This window comes from Phaenicophaeus curvirostris, chromosome 8 (genome assembly GCF_032191515.1).
Source record: "Phaenicophaeus curvirostris isolate KB17595 chromosome 8, BPBGC_Pcur_1.0, whole genome shotgun sequence".
In the NCBI taxonomy this organism is placed as follows: domain Eukaryota; kingdom Metazoa; phylum Chordata; class Aves; order Cuculiformes; family Cuculidae; genus Phaenicophaeus; species Phaenicophaeus curvirostris.
In genome coordinates this window covers 33653338-33672080 of record NC_091399.1, presented here as the reverse complement: position 1 = coordinate 33672080, position 18743 = coordinate 33653338, and the positions used below count along the sequence as shown (strand labels likewise).

The 18743-nt window shown below is 43.5% G+C and overlaps 2 protein-coding genes across 3 annotated transcripts; one reads left to right on the top strand and one right to left on the bottom strand.

The window, feature by feature from the left end:
• Positions 1 to 402: 402 nt before the first annotated feature.
• Positions 403 to 6388, bottom strand: TCEANC2 (transcription elongation factor A N-terminal and central domain containing 2). The gene is made up of 4 exons (XM_069863160.1): positions 6279 to 6388; positions 4474 to 4611; positions 2934 to 3127; positions 403 to 1136 (listed from the first exon to the last, which is right to left on the bottom strand). The coding sequence occupies exons 1-4, from the start codon at positions 6382 to 6384 to the stop codon at positions 948 to 950; spliced, it is 627 nt and encodes a 208-aa protein (XP_069719261.1). The 5' UTR covers positions 6385 to 6388; the 3' UTR covers positions 403 to 947.
• Positions 6389 to 6575: 187 nt separating this feature from the next.
• Positions 6576 to 15632, top strand: TMEM59 (transmembrane protein 59). 2 transcript variants are annotated; one of them, XM_069863150.1, is made up of 8 exons: positions 6576 to 6776; positions 9667 to 9772; positions 11862 to 11956; positions 12157 to 12309; positions 12566 to 12650; positions 12973 to 13057; positions 13803 to 13911; positions 14667 to 15632. In XM_069863150.1, exons 1-8 carry the CDS (start codon positions 6576 to 6578, stop codon positions 14820 to 14822), a joined length of 990 nt encoding a protein of 329 aa, XP_069719251.1. In that variant the 3' UTR covers positions 14823 to 15632. The 2 variants fall into 2 exon arrangements, with proteins under 2 accessions (XP_069719251.1, XP_069719252.1); XM_069863151.1 differs by lacking the exon at positions 6576 to 6776 and having other exon boundaries at positions 9736 to 9772; positions 12976 to 13057.
• Positions 15633 to 18743: the final 3111 nt, after the last annotated feature.

The window sequence follows — 18743 nt, the reverse complement described above, 5'->3', positions numbered from 1 at the left end:
CAATACAAGAGGTAAGATTTCCAGTTTTTAATAACTAGAAGGAATTAAACCAACAGTTCGTTGCTTAAATTTGTACACACAATCATTCTGAACCATGTTCCTTGTGGAGGAAAAAAGCCTTTAAAAGGAATATTTTGCTTATAACCTGATTTTATTTACAAAATACATTTCAAGTTTTTTTCATGATACAGAAAAAAATAAGCACCACATTTCCATAATGAGTGAGGTAAGGAGGTCCAAGCAAGCCGCTCAGTAACCGGCAGAGGCATTAGATAGCACCTATACTCCAGGGCATTTTGATTTTCACCCCAGGGCTTTAGAAAATGCCCACAATCGCTGATGGATGACTGAGCCTATGGAATGCTGTTGGCAAGTTACTGAAACTTATTTTGCATCCAACTCTGGAATGGGGCAACAGGGAATCACCTGGCTTGGCTAAACAGCTAGCTCCCACCACAGGCAGGGCCCAGCTGCAGCAGATGTGGCTGATCTAGGGTTAACTAGAGTTTGCAGTTATGCACTTGGAATCTCCTTCCATAGACCAAATACCCTGAATTTCCAGTATTTCCTACCAGCACAGCACAGAGCTGCTCCTTTAAGTTATCCAGCTGATTACACCTGAAGATCCGCATCAGGGATGGAGCTAAACTGAGGTATGACAAATGGGCAGAAGTGAGAAACGGGTGAGTCAGCAAGGAGGGTTTTGTAGCAGGAAAACAGACAGCAGAGAAGAAACTTTTCTTGCAACAAGCCCACACGGACTTCTACCAAGTCAGATTTACAGCACCATTTTCATCATTAGTAGTTCTTCAGCAGCCGTGTTCATGGAGTGGTGCCAAGTGAGTCACACTGCCAGCACTTCTGCACGCCCCTCACGACAGAAAGGGTTCCCAGTTCTACAGAAATGTAGGCACATGAAGTTCTCACTCAGGATCAAGCACGACACCTCACTTTTTATGGCTCTGTACAAACACGGGGACAGTCAGCGTGCCAGTCTTGACTTCTGCTCGGATTTCAGGTTTGTGCTTTAATGAGAAGACAAGAGCTCGCACTGTTCTGCGATACGGTGCACTAATGAGACGGGAAGAGAGATGAAAAGCTTCTCGCTCAATATTTTCAGCCAGTGGGTGATCAATCTGAAAACAGCAAAGTATAAAATTAGATCTTTACATTTAATAAGGAGACCAACTAATTGAAATTGGAGCTTGGTGCTTTTCAGTGTTTCTTCATTAATCAGCTTAGATTCAAGAAAATCTACTTCCCACCACAAGTGTAACAGGAAGAGCAATTTAATTCCACCCTGGCAATTAAGGAACAAGGCAACGTGGTCAGTAGCAGGGAACATATCCCCATCTCCAGCTGGGTGGCAGTACTTTGCCATCACAACAGGAAACTAATCTGCAACTACCTTTGGGTATCAAACTTAACTGAAATTCTAAGCTATGGTGCATCATCTCCATACAGCTTGCTTTTGATCTTGCTGGTAGAAGGTACCTTGGATACTATTTTAAACTTGATTCCAACAGCAACTCTCAGATATGCCAAACACTTGGCAACTCTGCCTGGTGCTATAAAGGGAAATGGGGGTTCTCTGTGTGTAGAAGGAGGTGTAATTAAGAATGCAGAAAGGGATTTGCTACATATTAATTATGTAGTTATTGCTTCAACATGTGCCAAAACCTGTAATTTAGCACTGCTTAGGAAAAAAAAATCTACCACCCATCACAAAATGGTTCTAATTTAACTTCTGTCTTTTGTGATAGGGAATCTCCCATGCTTTGCAAGCAGGAGATTCCAGCATGCCAAATAGCCATCCTCACAGTTCTTTGCCCACTCTGTTTTTGCTACCCCTCACTAAAAGCCCCTTGGATCCTTTCCGCCCCACCTTCCCTTCCCCTTTTTGTCAACCTCTCAGATGTCCCTGCTCCCCATTTACTGGACCTCTGTGGCTCCTCTGCCTACATAGGTTGCTCATGTGCTGCTGAAAGCTCCACTTGCACACATGGTGGTAGCTGCAAGCTAGAAGGGTATTTTTACTTGCTATGCTTTCAGGTGAGTCCTGTTCAGAGGCAATTCTGCTTTACACCATAGCCTTTCTGTCCCATAGGTTTAGACTTTACTATCAGTCTTATCAACATGGAAAGACAAGTTTTCCAAGTACGAAGCTCAACCCAGCAGCCTGGCAAAGGTGAGCTCCCACCTCTGTGAGACATTCCCACAGTAAACCAGTATTTTGTGCTTCCTCAGTCCAGATGGACTGGAAGTTGGGAGAGGCTGTTCTCATAACCAGCAAATGAATAGCTTTGAAACTCTTTGAATTCTTATCATTTGACTTTCCATTTAAAGGATAATTAAAGAATAAATTACAAAGGATAATTATTATGGCATTTCACAGACCAAGTAAACTAGTCATTAAGCCTTACAGCAAAACCCTGTTCATTTACTTAGATACCTAAGTAATCTGGTATTTATCACCACTTTATATACTGTCAACCTCGCCCCTATGTTTTTGCAATAGGTTACATTTACAAGTGTTTAACTACTTAAATATGAAACACCCAAAAGGTCCCAGTGTTGCTTTCACAGCTGTTAAGTAGAAGGAAAAACTTGACATTCAATTAACTTCCTCCTTGTAGAGCTCAACTGCAGTAAACACAAAGCTATCCTGTTGATGGGTTACATAAACAAGAGCAAACGCACCTCGCTTATAATTAGCACATTTACTTAGTTAACAACCAAAAAGAAAAATAATTACCTCAAAAACAAAGCCACTTATAAATAAAGACATGCAGGAGAACACTGAAAATAGGAACAGATCATCTGGTCTTGTCCCCACTCTGCAGGAAGGGCCACCTTTGCTATAGCTGAAAAAGGTTTGTTTAACTTGTTCCTGCAAGAAATAACTACTTGAGCCAAAGACAAACTGATGCTACCTCTAGATCCAGGGCTTCACAAAGCAGCTTCCGTGCATTCTTTCTGAAAGCCTCGGTCTTGGGATCGCTCCTGACCTCTATTGAGGGCTTGTTTGAATGGTCTTTGATGAAAGTTCGCCACTCTGTGTAAATATCTTTGGCGAGGCTGGCCACATCGTGATCTGAATGTTTGCGCATCTTATTAACTGTGTGACCTGGAAAACAGCAACAGCTCCTCCAGCTTTGGTACGTGGACAAAATATAATGGGCACCAGTTAAATCATACTGGTACTAACGCAGCCACACGCATTTTTAATTCGGGCAGTGTCAGCAAAACAACCAGAACATTGACACAAATATAAACACATAATTATTAGAAATGAAGCCTGACGTTCTCATTCCTTGACTTCTGCTTGAGCAATTAGCAAAAATTTGACTTATACATGTGAAAATAACCTTCCCAGATCACCGAGGTGGAGAGCTACATAATACAGGACTATGTTAACACTCCACACAGATACTGCTAGATCTAATGAAAGCTTGTAAGATTGCCTTACAAGGAATGTTGGTTTTAAAATGAAAAGCCCTTTAAGGAACCAGATGTGGCTGGTGATAGCTATAGCATTTTAACATGCAAACATCTCAGTGACTCCAAGCAGAATCTTTCCAAGCAACAGTGCTTTTGCAAAGGTTTCCTCTGAGGTGAGACAAAAGGCACCTTCTTCCAGTGCCGGTATTTCTCCCTGACCACTAGTGCTGTCGGCCAGGAGATGTCACTGTTAGGCTTCCGTGGCTCTTCTATCCCAGCCCCCTTCAGGCAGGCATTGGAAAATACCTCAGGAAAAGCTTGGATAAACTGAACACGGCAAATGAAATTACAATCCAGGAGGAAAGGGAAAGGGGCAGATTGCACCTCCTTTTCTAAGGCAAGGAGGGCAGCTCTGTGAAAAGAGATCCAGCTGCTCTTACGGCAAACAAAGGCCAACACCACCGCCTTTCACTCTGGGATGCTCTCCATAGACAGGAAAGGCAGAGACCATGTGGTCTCATGTTACCCTTCCCTCAAGTCCTACAGAAAAGCCCCAAGCACTGAGCTGTTACTTGCATGGAGCTGTCTGCTGGGAATTTTTTAGTGTGAGGATGTAGTAAGCAGTTCTGGTCCAATCTGAGAAGAATTTTTCACACGGGCAGAGGATTCAGATAGGTCAAATAGATAAGCCACGTGTCGGGTGGCAAGAAAGAACTCTGACGTGCCCCTGACAGAGAGAAGGAAAGAGTAACACACACAGGTGCCCAAGAAGAGCTCTTCAAAAATTTAACCACAGAAGGGCTAATGCAGTATTTGGTGATAGGCAGGCAACTTGGGAGGAATTAGAGGATAGATGAACTACCGAAAACTGCAGACTGAATACCAACGACTTTTTATTCAGCAATTGTATACAGCTATTGAGACAACTACACTAATTTCTTCAAAAGCTTGCAAGGTAGTCTCTTTTGTATCGACAAGCCATGCAGACACAAGACAGTTTAATATTCACAGCTTAGATTAGACAAGATGTACCTATTTTTGTTGAAAGTAACACTTCCTTGGAAGGTATTTTCTTTTTCAGCTCCTCCAAAGCTTCAATCAGGTTCTCTTTTGGTTGCCCAGGAAGCTCAAGCATAGACTTCCATCGCTTTATATCTTCCACAACCACAACTCTCTGGAAAAGAGAAAAACCATTAGGAAATCAGAATATTCTTATTATAAATAAGGACACTGGCTTCATGTCAGCTAATGGGGCTGTTGTCAACACATGAATTATTGATTATAGCACGAACCAGAGCACAGAATACATGATGGCTTGGAATGACGGGCACTTGCTTGAGATCAGCACTCTACTGCAAATCAAGAGAGAAGTAAATAGAAGGCAAAGCGAGATGCTTAACCTTGGTCTGCCAAACCTAGGGCACATAATGGCTAATGTCCGCTATAAGCAAAGTGTTTTGAACTTAAGGATTCCATTGTGTGTTTGTCTCTCAATAGAAAAAGGGATAAGAGAGAGGCAACTAATTATTTTTAGCAGCCTGACAGAATCCAAGCCCTGCTCAGTCTGCCTTTAAATTTAAAGTAATAACAGCAGAGAGAAAGGAAGCATTAGGGAGCATGAACACAAACTAAAGTACCCTGCCTGCTTGCACAATGCTTTCACTCGAACTGTTTTTGCCACAGATATTGACAGAACAGGCTGCAAACAGTGCAAGGCTCATAGTTCAGACGTGAGGCATCTTGCAAAGATTCAGCACTGGTTAGACAGCTGGGGTGCTTTATGCACCATTGTTTTGCTTTGGTGCAGCAACATTTTCCTGCTCAAGAGAAGAGGATCTACAAACAGGTGGCTCAGCCCATATGCAGGTCTCTTGTAGGACCACCACACGACCAGCAGCAGGGCTCTCCTTGCTGGGGAGAGAAGGAACCCATCCAGCAACATTGGTGCCAGGTGGCTGAATCCAAACCATGTATCCAGCCTGACCCCACACCACACCAAAAGGGCAGGAAGGACCCACATTGTAACTCATGTTAACTTAGGAAATCCCCTTTAATCACAGAATCATAGAATTACTCGCTTGGAAAAGACCCACAGGATCATCGAGTCCAACTATTCCCATCAATCACTAAACCATGCCCCTCAGCACCTAATCCACCCATCTTTTAAACACCTCTAGGGAAGGTGACTCAACCACCTCCCTGAGCAGCCTCTGCCAGTGCCCAATGACCCTTTCCATGAAACTTCTTTTCCTGATGTCAAGCCTGAACCTCCTCTGGCAGAGCTTGAGGCCATTCCCTGTTGTCCTGTCCCCTGTCACTTGGGAGAAGAGGCCAGCTCACTCCTCTCTACACCCTCCTTTCAGGTAGTTGTAGAGAGCAATGGGGTCTCCCCTCAGCCTCCTCTTCTCCAGGCTAAACACCCCCAGCTCTCTCAGCCGTTCCTCATAAGGCCTGTTCTCCAGCCCCCTCACCAGCTTCGTTGCTCTTCTCTGGACTCGCTCCAGAGCCTCAACATCCTTCTTGCGGTGAGGGGCCCAGAACTGAACACAGGATTCAGTGTGCGGTCTCATCCGTGCCAGAGAGCCTTCCGCACCCTTTTAACTGCGTTTCCTAACCTATCCACCCCCCTCTCATCAAGGAGGCCACCTGAACGCTTCAAAGAGTTTGATGCAGAGCTGGAACTCCTCCTTCCCTCTGAGGCGCCTCAGGGCCAGCGTGGCTTCTCCTGGGGAGCCGGGAGCTCCCCAGGAGCGGCTGCTCCCCAGAGGCCTCGAAAGCAGCGGGAGCCGCGGGGGGAAGGCTTCACACCCGCCGCGGCTTCCCCCGGTGCCGGTGACCTGCCTTGAGGGACTCGAGCGTGGCCTGCCGGGTGGCGCGGGGGGCAGGCGCGGCGCGGCGGGGGCTCTCCGGGCAGCGCGCCCGGCGCACCACGAACCGGTCCATCCTCCCTCCCTTCCCCACCCCAGCCGGAAGGAAGCTGCGGCCCCGCCCCTTCCGCCCTGTAGTTCGCACCGGGGGAGAGGCCCTACGGGGCGGCTGGGGGCGGGTCAAGGCGCGGACTACAACTCCCAGCAGCCCCCGCGCTGAGGAGGTGGCGGGGTTACTCTCGCGAGAGCTGCCGCGGCAGAAGGAAGATGGCGGCGCGGCGGGGCGGCTTATTCTGCCTGCTGCTCTGCTCGCCGCTCGCCCTGGTGCTTCTGTCGGGCAGCGGCAGCGCTCGGGCGGCCGGGCCGCTGTCTGCCGCCTCCTCCGAAGCCTTTGACTCCGTGCTGGGCAACACGGCGTCGTGTCACCGCGCCTGCCAGCTCACCTACTCTCTGCACACCTACCCCAAGGTACGGGCGCGCCCAGCCCTGCCCCTCGCTGATGCCCCTTCCTTCTTCTTCCTGTCACTTCGGTGCCCTTTCCTCTCCCCCTTCCTCCCCCATTTCCCCTGGTGCCCCTTCCTTCTCCCCGGGGGTGGCGGGCAGCACGGCCCTCCCCAGCCTCTCTCCTGCAGCCTCCTCTCCCACCTCCTCCCTTCCTGTGCTCCACAGTGACCGGTCACAAACTGGGATTTGCTCGGCCAGGAGCCCTCGCCGGGGGGTGTCCCCGTGCGCCTTTTCCCCTCGCTGTGCTGTGTGAGGAGTCCGTGCAGAGCTGGGGGCAGGCAGCAGCCGTTCTGCTCTGGGCTGTCTCAATGGCTTAGGTTTTCATTCCCTCAAAGCAGCGAATGTAGCAGCTGCAATGTTTCCTTCTGTCACTTTGCTTTTGTTGCTTTCCAGGTTTTACATTTGATATTTTTTTTAAGCTGAAACAATGCAAGAGACTTGTAAAAGCTTGAACTAGATTGTGTAAGAGGGTAGGTTCTTACTAGCGTTAAAATTTACCAATGTGTCCCCCAAAATTCACTTTAAAGCACCTCTGCGATGAGGACAGGCAGAGAGAGTTAGGGTTGTTCAGCCTGGAGAAGAGAAGGCTCAGGGGAGACTTTAGAGTGTCCTTCCAGTACCTGCAAGGGTCTGCAGGAGAGCTGGGAGGGGACTGTTTACAAGGGTGTGTGGCAATAGGACGAGGAGGAATAGATTAGATTAGACAAAATTCCTCACATTGATGGTGGTGAGGCACTGGCACAGGTTGCCCAAGGAAGCTGTGGATGCCCCATCCCTGAAGGTGTTCAGGGTCAGGTTGAATGGAACCTTGAGCAGCCTGGTCTGGTGGGAGGTGTCCCTGCCCTTGGCAGGGGGGTTGGAACTGGATGGGCTTTAAGGTCCTTTCCAACTCAAACCATTCTATGGTAATTAGTTTTGAAAATAGATGGTTAGGCTGCAGCTTGCCAAAGAAATGCTGCTTTCAAAGTATAACTTTGCTAACGCAGGATGCTTTTGTGGGTTTTGAGTGTTTTGCTGCTGTGTTTTTTCTCCTGTTCCTAAAAAGGCAGCTGTAATTTTTCTTAGGCTGTTCTGTATTTTTGGGCACTGTCTCTGTGACAAGCCAAAGATCCTGAGCTAGGGTGCTGGTGTGGCACTTGGGTGTTGAAGGATGAAATGTATGTTAAATGGGTAGGTTGTCAGAAACTTCAATCTGCATTTTGATTCACCTACATGGTAATGATGGGAGCTCTTGCCTCCTCTGCGATCTCACATGAGGGCAGCAGGCAGTGGCAATGTGAGATAACAGGGCCTTGCTTTCGTAAGAAACTTAAATCGGATTTCCTGACTCTCTCTGTCGATACTGGTATCCTCACAGAGGGAAGTAATGAAGTTGTGCAGAATACAAGTAAACAGATCTGTATGTGTGACATGTTTTGGTGCCTACACGTAATGATAGTGAGGAGGAAGAACTAAACCAGTGAAATTAGGAATTAACATTATCCTAATATAGTTCCATAGTGTTTTGACACAGTACTTTTATTTTTGTTACAGCAATTCTTCAAGTTCAGGGAATGCTGATTTTCTTGTTATTTTTACTGTGCTCTTAAATTCTTTATTGTGTGTTGTTGTAGCTGTTGAATTATACATCCATATCTTCTTTTACACTTCGTCTTGTTCTGTTTGTCATAAAAATACCAGTTGAATTTGAAGGGAACTGTTTTAGTTTTGATTGGAAAATAAGGCAAGCTTCAATATGACTTGCATGGAAGACTGCCATAGAAATCTGTCTGTTAAAGCTGATTTTGTCTAGATATCAAATTACAAAACATATTTTCTGCAACAGCATAACTATCTCAGCCATCCTGTTAGTGTTGTTAGAGTTAAATTTTAATTTACATTTTGTTCCTTTAAACCATGTGAACTCTTAGATGCAAACAATGGCCAGTTAGTTTACAATGGTTATACAGTAAGGTGTGGTATGTTTGGTTTTTATTAATTTAATTCACAGCCCATTTTCCACCTGTACAGCAAGTGGCTGCAGTCATCAGAGTGGCTGCATAGTTAGAGGTTTTGATGGGTCTGATTCTTGCTGGGGTGTGATCATTAGTAGGAGAGCTCATGCAATAGAGGCTGTGTTTAGTTCTGCAACACGGAGAGCGCTGTACGTGGAAAGTGCACATCCATCCCCTTGGTACTGAGGATGGGAGAAATACTAGGTTTTCTGTAGTTTTGCATAGTTTTAATTGTTGCAGTGAGGAAGCACTTTTCCCCTTCAGTTCAAGATAATAAGTAAATATGTGTGTTTGTGGAGCTGGTTTGGCAAGTAAGCAGTTAACTGTGGTACTGATATAGAGCATCAGAAGATAATCTCTTATTTTGACAATTCTGTTGTAGTTCTGATTAGATTCTGGTAGATGTACTGTAATGTGCTGTCAAAATAAGTCTTTCTTGTCCTCTCCTGATAGGTTCTACTGTTTAAGAGGTGGAAGACTGTCTATTCTTTCTAGGGTTAAATGTCAGTAAATCTTTACAGCAATATCTCTTTAAAACCAACTTTAAAAAAACCCCAAACATGGTGCAACTTTGTTTGAGAGTTATAGGACTGGGCTAACAAAATAGAATTTGATGTTCCAGGTCTGCCCCACCACCAACAGTGAAGAGCTCCGTTTAAAATAAATTAAGAAGTATGTTAGTGTTAGAGCCGTAGTTTGGTTTGTTTCAGATCACCCAGGTGCCATGTTTACCTGGCTTCTGGGTCTAGGGAAGGGAAGGAGGTTGGTGCTCTGGTGGGTGACACTTCCAATAAAGAAATTGTTGTTTTCCTGACAATTCTTCAATGGAGGGATGCAGGTATTTTCTTGTGCCTTCCTAGGAGGAGGAACTGTACGCGTGCCAGCGAGGCTGCAGACTGTTTTCCATTTGTCAGTTTGTGGACGATGGCATTGATTTGAATCGAACCAAAGTGGAATGCGACTCTGGTAAGACTTCAGTCCTCCTTCAGCATCCCATAGTGAGGAGATGTAACAGAGGGAAGAGCAGGAATATCTGGGAGGGTGTTGTTGAATTGGTGGGATTACCTCAGTTGCTTTCAGGCTTTGGTAACAACTCTTTAAAGTTTATGTAGAGGATATAAAAAAGAAATCTTAAGGAAAGGTTGTCTGTTCTCTGTGAGTTTCTACTTACCTGATCCTTAGTGTTACTGTTTTCCTGAGTTTCTTAAGTATCTTCAGTCTAAGATACTTCATTTTACTATAAACGGTTTGATGTAGAAAAACACAAAATTACTGTGAAAAAATCCAGTCAAATTCACGCTTTTCCTTTAATAATTCTATGTGACAATTGGTCCCCATTACAGTTTCTGACAAATTTGTACATACAAGTGAATTGTTCAGACAGAGAGAGAACACAGATCTTAATGAGCTGTCTGCCTTGTAACATGTGGTCTAGGTCGCACCCTGAGATTTACTTACAACTGAATTATTGGAATGAGGGATAGGTTTTGTTTGAAATAGGCCATTAAACGCTGGTGACTAATCCTCTCAGATTATCTGTGTTGGAGAAAAAATTTCACAGTGAAGATGAAATATCTGTACTATAGGCCAATTAATGCTGGTTTTAGAATTGTGTGGAATGTTCATTCATTGATATATAGGCAGCTGATTCACAGTCTTATTCAGAGATTAAGTAGGACATAAACACACAAATTAAGAAGAGTAGAAGTTCTCTATTTCCAATTAAGCACCAAGCCAGCACTCAAAGGAAGCTCTTCTCCTCTCAGTAGCTCATAAAAACAAAAGGACTAGTTCAGAGAGCTGGTGGCAGGTATGCAGGTAGAAAGCCTGACATGCAAAGATGCTAACGTGATACAAAAGTGCACTAAATAACCTAGCAATGGGCTAATGCTCTAGTCTGTCATACACTGTGTGTAGCTGTGATACAGCGTGTCAGTCTAGTTGTCAAACCACCCATGAACGACTGCCATAAAAAAGGGTAATGTAGCAATAGACCACATGTAGAGGTAATGGAACAGTTGCTTACTTTCTGCTTTAACTCTCCTTCCCGAGGCTGTTGTCTTTTGCTGGCTTATGTTCTGTAATCTGTTACACTGGTTGGTGCCCTGACTAAGTCTTCTGTGCTTGGCAAGATGCATCTTGGCCGATCTGCTCAGTTCTGTCTTCTAACGCTTCTTTATGCCTACAAACACTAGTTTTGTGACAGTTTTAACATGGAAATGCTGTTCGGGTGCTGTGAGCTGAATACTCAAATGTTTAGGTGCTGGTGCCATGCCTCCTGCCAGCTTCTTAGCCTTTGTGATGGTCTTTTTAGTCTTATGGAAAGCTGGGAGAACTACTGTCCTCTGTGTTGCTACTTGGTTTTATTCTTTAGTTCAGGTTGTACTGCAACGTTGTCCCCCTGAGCATTAGAGTTTTGGGGAAGAGTTATGTATGATCAGCCTCATTTCTCCATGGGCAGAATAACCTAAATTATTCACTCTGAATAGCGTAGATTTCTTGGTCTCTATGATCTCTGGTGAATAATTAAGAGAAGTGATCTGTGAAACAAAGAGTGGGCTTCATTTTTCATTAAAAAATATTCCATAATTCTTCCAATGCAGTTCTTGCACAAGCAGAAAAACACTCCTTTGGTTCTTCTGTGACTTCTACCATGACTTCTGTCGTTACCTCCAAGAATTCAAATGGACCCTTCCTTTTAGGATTCCATCTCTGTTCTTTAAAGTAAAAATTCATGGTTTACATGATACAGAGAAAAAAAAAAACAGCTAGAGTGGTAGCGAGAGGATCAATGAAAACTTACATCCCATTCTCTGAATGGTTGCTCTGATTGCGTTCGGATTTCAGCTACCTCATCTGTCTAAACTCTGGTTCCTTAACCCTCATGAGATCTCAGAACAAATGCTACCTTGGAGTGATTTCCATGTATTTCCTGGCAAATGGGCCTGCCATTCCTTTCACTGCTGCTTTGTTTCTGATCCAGCTTATACTGAAAATGTTTTCTTAACTAAAACACATAACTTATCTTCTCATTTGGGGAACTCCTTCCTTGCAGCCTGTACTGAAGCATACTCCCAATCTGATGAACAATATGCTTGCCATCTTGGATGCCAGAACCAATTGCCATTTGCTGAGTTAAGGCAAGAGCAAGTAAGTAGATGACATGTTTTTAAAATACCACCTACTTGTTTTCTATTCAGCATGTCTTCTCTTCTTTTTTTTTTTTCAAATGGAAGGTATATCTTCCTAAGGACTGAAATCTAGACATGGGGCGAGGGGTGAGAGAGAACATCGCTTCTGTTCTTTTTGTATAAAAACAAATGAAAAACCAGTTAATGTTGTGCTTGCAGTTAATGTCCCTGATGCCAAGAATTCATCTCCTCTTTCCTCTGACACTGGTGAGATCATTCTGGAGTGACATGATGGATTCAGCTCAGAGCTTCATAACATCCTCATGGACTTTCTACCTTCAAGCAGATGATGGCAAAATTGTCATATTCCAGGTGCTTGCCTTTTTAATTGAGATTAAGCTGTTCTGGCTACTAAATGTTTTAACTCTGCTCCTTCCGGTCACAGAAGAGACTGTTTTTAATAGTATTTCAATACCTTTAGGGCCATTGCAGGGTAAAAAAATAAAATCAAACTTATGGGAGTGTAGCATGTCTTAACCTTAACGTCTGCATTAGATCTGAAAATGTACATTATCAAGATCAGTGGAAACCTGCTAGCACAATCTCTTAACTCCTTGTTCTCTTTTAGTCAAAGCCAGAAGTACAGTATGTTCCACAGCTTGATCAGGAAACTGGAGATGCAAGAGGATCCATGTCACTGAGTAAAACAGCCTGTAAGTTGTTCTTTATGCTTTGGAAGAGCAAATGCAAATGTTCCCTGTCATGCAAGGAAAAAAAAAAATGAAATAAAAAAAGAAGTTGCAGGTGGCAGATAAAAGCAAATTTTTAGGCAGCTGAAATATAATTGTTTGTTCTGTAGGCTGTGCTATGTACACTTAGCAAAGCCTGTGGTAGAAACCAGGCTCTGCTGGAAACAGAAGCACGCAAGCTAGGACCATTTAGAAACTTTTCTTTTATGCTCTCTTATAGAGAAACCATGCAGCATTTGGGTCTTCTGTTGCTTTCCTGACTGCTGTTTCTGCTGTTGTATTTCAGCAGATGCACGTCCAGGAAGTTCACAGACGTACCGAGGACTTTTTGAACAGCGAGAAAATGACAGCTTTTTCAAGTGTCTTTCCATGTAAGTGTATTCTAAAATGCCTGTACCCAGTAAGGAGGATAATGCCCTTTCCTGTATGTGGATGGGGGCACTATTGCAAGGAACCATAGCAACGTAAATTGCCTGACTGTTACTGCTTTTTATTCTGGCCCCATGTTGTCTCTAGGCTATTCTGCTAACTTTGATTTTCCCTTCTCTTTCAAATGAACATCATATTGATAATTTCCTACACTGTTTTTGGAGTGTGTTCTGTGAACTGTTTAATCAATACTGTATTTTGCGTGTTCTTTAGCTCTGGAAATGTTTCAGGGCAAGGCATTTGTTTTTTTGTTTTGGGATTGTCCTGTATGAAAGGCACTGTTCTATCTCATTTCCAGAGTGAAAATATCCAGTATATATTTATTAAAGCTTTACTGAAGATCAGCACAGTTGTTCCTTTCCCTTACCCTGACTACTTTCTCCTTACAATTTTGCATTTGAATATCAGTGAATTGCACCCCAAAAGCATAACAGAAAATCTGTTGTTAAAACTGTAAATTGGAGGATGGTTACGACCCAGTAATCAGAATCCAGCAAGTCTTTTGTTTTTCGAATCAGATACTAAGTTGGCATTAGAGTACCCAGGTGTCTGAAATGGGCTGTGTAGCTGGACAAGCTAGACACTAACACATCAGCAGGAAATGCAGTCAAAATGGGGCGAACTTTTTAGAGGGTCCATTATCATCTGTTCAGCATATGAAATCTAGTAACATTCTTTTCATTTCAGAAATTCCAGTTGGATTTTAACCACTACGCTTGTCCTGTCAGTGTTGGTGCTGCTCTGGATTTGCTGCGCGACTGTGGCCACCGCTGTAGAGCAGTATGTTCCGTCTGAGGTAACGCTATTTTATAACCAACAATACTTGGAGTTTATTCATCGTATTACTTTTATGTTGCAGCTGTCTAGAAACTAAGAAGCACATGGGGAGGGTCAGCTAAAAGGAAGTTTTTTATTTTGCAGATGTGGTTAGCAAACCAATTTTGTTACTTAAATGATTATTTTATAGCAGAACAATTCTTGCTTATTTGTGTGGCTGATTGGTGCTCTGAGCTGTGCTCGGGCAGCCCAGATATGATGGTTTTTGGTTTGTAGCGCTCTTCTCTTGACACCCTTCAGCCTGCTCTTAACAAATGGAGGCTGCTTCTGATCTCTTTGGGAGTAAAGCTATGCTGCAAGTTGGATGGTGTAGGTGGAACCCAGTATAGGTTTGAGCCAGGAGGATTGAGAACAGAAGTGACAGCAGATTATCTGTGAGCATGGAGTCTGATCAGGATGGAACTGGCTGAACTGGTGTCCCTACTGCCCGGAGAGATCCCTGCACTTCAGAAATAAGTCAGGCTCACAGTATTTGCCAACTAAAGGAGCTGTTACATAAACTCGGTATCTGTTGTTGTTCTGGGAGGTGTAGTACATTTCTTTTGGACTCAAATGTAGTTCTAGCCATGAATTTCAGATGTTACAAAAAGCCTGGGTTAACTTGTGTTAAAGGGCTGCAGTCATCAGAACGAGGAATGTAATTGTATAATGAAATGCATTTTATTGACTGTATGGAGGGTCTTAGTTTTAAAGCAGATTGTTTAACTATTTCAGAAGCTGAGCATCTATGGAGATTTGGAATACATGAACGAACAAAAACTGAACAGATATCCATCCTCTGCGCTTGTTGTGGTTAGATGCAAGACTGAGGAACATGAAGAAGCAGGACCTCTTCCTACAAAAGTCAATCTGGATCAGTCAGCAATTTAAATAAGTCTCCATTGGATCCAATAGACTAATTCTAACAGAGCTAGCAACTCCTGATTGTTTGTGGTGGTTCTCCAGATAAGAAGCTTAGCAGCCAGTCTTTAAATGCAAATAAAGTTACAGAATCAACCAATGTCATGGGATTTTGTTTTCACCTAGTAGTGAAGATTCAGACATCTTGGATTTATGTTTGTTTCCTGACATAATCACTTCTCACTGGTGTTTGCTATGTGTCTTTTTGCTTACAGAAGCCGTAAGCATGCTTTCCATACTTCTGCCATGACACTTTCAAACTTATTTGTATGTTCTAGGATGTAATGTGTACATTCAGAGTTAGCTTTGTAAAGGTATAAGAAATTTTAAGTAGGCACGAGATGCCTTTTTAGTGTTGCACTTTCTGTTGTAGTTAAGAGAAAATATTATAAAGTTATCTGCTGACTTTTTGTACTTGTTAATGTCCGTGCACAAAAAAACCTGTCTCCAAAAACAGGAATATATTTTTTTCTACAGTGTGGCAATATCCAGGATGGAAAACATTTGTGAGGTACTATAGCCTGGAACTTGGTTTGTGAAAGATGGAAAATTTGTTTAAGCTTGAGGACATATCCCTTCACACACAGGACAAAACATGGTCAATTATTTTGTCAAACTTTAGCGTTTAAGTCTTAAATTGCTTGTAAAGTTAGCACCTGTGTTTTTCTGAGGAAATTCTACTTTCTGTTCTTGATTAACTATTCTAGTCTTGTAACTTCATTCACAGAAACAAGTTGATTCCTGAGAAATGAGAACAGACAAATAAAACTGTATAGAAAATGTTGACTACATAGCTTTTTGCTGCAGTGGGTTACTGACAAGAGCATATCAGTCTGGAAGCCTGTCTGTGGCATCCCTCTCGTGGGCAACATGACCTGACTTTACTGTATGATTCACAAACACAACAGTGAACAATGTCCCTCATATTTTTAATATATTTTTTGCAGCTCTGTTTTTTGGGGAGATTACTGTACGCTGGTTCCCACAGCACTGGCAGGCTGGGAGTGTACGTGACTTTATGGACTCCTAGAGCTGGCTAAAATGCATCATCTCCAACTCGTCATATTCTGTTGATTATACAGAACTCCCTTGAAGGTTTAAGAAAAAAACAAAACCAAACAACACCTCTTCAGGTTTTGAATTCTGGTGAGAGCTGTAGAGGTTCTGGAGGATACAGTATAGTGTTCCCTCGCTGTTAAAACTAGTTCAATAGTCATTCCTAGCACACTCATGGTTATGTAGGGACAGATGATGGAGACTTGCAGAGGCCGTTTAGCAGGAATGCGTATGAAGCAGCCCACGCCGTGCTGCTGAAAACCCCAGCCTAGGTGCACTCAAGCAGGTTTTCTATCAATGAGGTTTAAGAGCATTAAGAGATGATTAAGCTGGCTTGCATCAACATGCAGAAATGCAATTTGAAGTCTTGAATTAGTGGTACCTCTTCATGTTAAATTCTTCTTTACTGGAATGTCATAGCCCAGAAATTTGGGTGCCAGCAGCCATTGACAGTAACCTCTCCATGTAGGTGGTATTATTGCAAAGACCTCAAGTGTGACTGTTGTGAAAATTGATGGTGTGATGTTTTTGGAACACTGTTTGCTTGTGTGATAACAGGGGCGGGATGTCCCTCTGCCTGCAGCAGTGATTCCATTGTGGGATGCGTTTCTGCTCACATAGTGCAAACCTCGGTTGACAACCCAGTTCTGGTGCGGGATGCCAGCGTTCCGCTTCAAGCAGGATCAAGTGTGATTTGTGCAATGGATGTTAAAAAACTACTTTGTAAATATGGACTCTGCTTCAGTGATTATTGCCTGTCTTGTTAGCACTGTGTTGTTTGGGGTTGCCTTTCCAATTTTGCACTGCTAGTTTTTCTAACTAACGTGTTTTCAGTTGTTAAAATGTTTTCCGTCACTGGGGGAAGTGGTACAGCTTCAGGAGAACTGGGCTGTTCGCCTGTGTCGAACGTATCCAGTACAACCTCGTGTTTTGATGGCTGGATTTCAAAACTTCCAAAACATTTGGCTTTATTGCTTACAGTCCTTGGTTTGAGTTGAACAACTTCTGCTTTCACACAGCATTGTAGCTGCCTACAACAAAGGGAGAAAACACAGGTTTTACATGTTCTGTCTTTTGTTTGCTGTTTAATGACAGCTCAGTGATCTGTGCAGTGAAGCTGGTGATTTGTTAATGCGCTGTTAGGTCACAGAAAACTCTGCCTGTGGCAATCTGTCCCTTGCCAGTACTGTGCCCAGTGTGAGTCTGAGTCTGAAGAGTTTCTTAGGTGTTGTAAGCTCCTGTCAAAGTATCTTTTCTCAGTAAAATCAGATACTAGCTAAGCTGTTCAGCCTTCCAGTACTTTAAGGGAAAGATGGGGTGGGGCTCTTTGTCAGGGAGTGCAGTGATAGGACAAGGGGGTAACTTAACCTAAGCTGAAAGAGGGGAGATTTAGATTAGGTATTAGGAAGAAAATTTTTACTGTGAAGATGGTGAGACACTGGCATAGGTTGTCCAGAGAAGTTGTGGCTGCCCCATCCCTGGAGGTGTTCAAGACCAGGTTGGATGGGGCTTTGAGCAACCTGACCCAGTTGAATGTGTCCTTGTCCCTGGCAGGGGAGTTGGATCTCGATGATAATTAAGGTCCCTTCCAACCCAAACCATTCTATGATTTTATGATTTCTGATCTAAATGGACTGTTTAAGCTATCTTGGAATTTGACTTTGCAAAATGGCTTGTCCTGCTCGCTTTTTGTTAAATATTTGACTTACTGATGTCTTCGTTTTCAGAGGCTGTAATTTAGGTTTGATCACTGCCCAAGACTGCTGTTTAAATGAAAGGCCTTAAATTATTGAAATTGTAGGAGGAGAGCATTTTATATTCTCTTTAGGCATGTGTTCGGTTGAACTTGCATCGCATTTTAAATGGAATCATCTTGACACAAGTGAGGCAGACTTCTCAAGTGTGTACAATTCTTTGAGGGCAGAAATAGCCATGGTACGTTTGAGAGGCTTAGGGGTTTTTTTAGGTGCTAGAATTAACAATAATCTCCTGTCCTGCTGTGTGTCTTAATCTGTGTTCCCTATTCAGCTTCTCTGATCTTTGGCAAAGATTTTCTTTTTCATTTTTGTTTTTGTTTCAGAAAGGCTTGCTTAGGTTTGTTACCTCATTCTCATAAACTCATTTTTCTGTACTAGTGGCCTTCAATGTGGGGCAACTCCTCGTAAAACTCAACTACCTGGCTGGTTACAGCTGATAATGGTAATCTTGGTGTAGGAAGTAGGTGGTGGTGGATGTCAGGTCTCATGAAGATTTGCCTCTAAAAGTGGTCTTTCTCCAAATTTTAAACACTTGCATCATGGGTTATGGATAGTGGCCTGCTTGACTTGGGTCTTAGATGGGACTCTTAGCAAACTGGCAGTCACATAACAAGGTCTTTGAAGTCTCAGAACAGTATCAAGTCTGATTAGAAACTTAAGCTTTTCTTTAAAGAGAAACAGAATTTAAGATGTGCAGCTTTTAACCCTTAGTCTGTCATTCGTTCACAAAAGGCAGGTCTTGCCAAACTAACCTGATCGCCTTCTATGACAAAGTGACCCGGCTACTGGATGAGGGAAAGGCTGTGGATGTGGTCTTCCTGGACTTCAGCAAAGCCTTTGACACAGTTTCTCACAGCGTTCTGCTTGAGAAACTGTCAGCCTCTGGCCTGGACAGGCGCACACTCTCCTGGGTGGAAAACTGGTTGGCTGGAGGGCCCAGAGAGTGGTGGGAAATGGTGTGAAATCCAGCTGGAGGCCAGTGACAAGTGGGGTTCCCCAGGGCTCAGTGCTGGGTCCAGCCCTGTTCAATGTCTTCATCAATGATCTGGATGAAGGCATCGAGTGCACCCTGAGCAAG

What these genes read in the sequence shown, in the direction of transcription:
- TMEM59 (XM_069863150.1), top strand. Translation starts at nt 6,576, where the DNA reads ATGGCGGCGCGGCGGGGCGGCTTATTCTGCCTGCTGCTCTGCTCGCCG. An exon ending in CTGAGTTAAGGCAAGAGCAA is followed by an intron (nt 11,957 to 12,156) that starts GTAAGTAGATGA and finishes TTGTGCTTGCAG; the next exon opens with TTAATGTCCCTGATGCCAAG. An exon ending in GCAAAATTGTCATATTCCAG is followed by an intron (nt 12,310 to 12,565) that starts GTGCTTGCCTTT and finishes GTTCTCTTTTAG; the next exon opens with TCAAAGCCAGAAGTACAGTA.
- TCEANC2 (XM_069863160.1), bottom strand. Translation starts at nt 6,384, where the DNA reads ATGGACCGGTTCGTGGTGCGCCGGGCGCGCTGCCCGGAGAGCCCCCGC. An exon ending in GTTACTTTCAACAAAAATAG is followed by an intron (nt 3,128 to 4,473) that starts GTACATCTTGTC and finishes GCTGTTTTCCAG; the next exon opens with GTCACACAGTTAATAAGATG. An exon ending in GTGAAGCCCTGGATCTAGAG is followed by an intron (nt 1,137 to 2,933) that starts GTAGCATCAGTT and finishes TGCTGTTTTCAG; the next exon opens with ATTGATCACCCACTGGCTGA.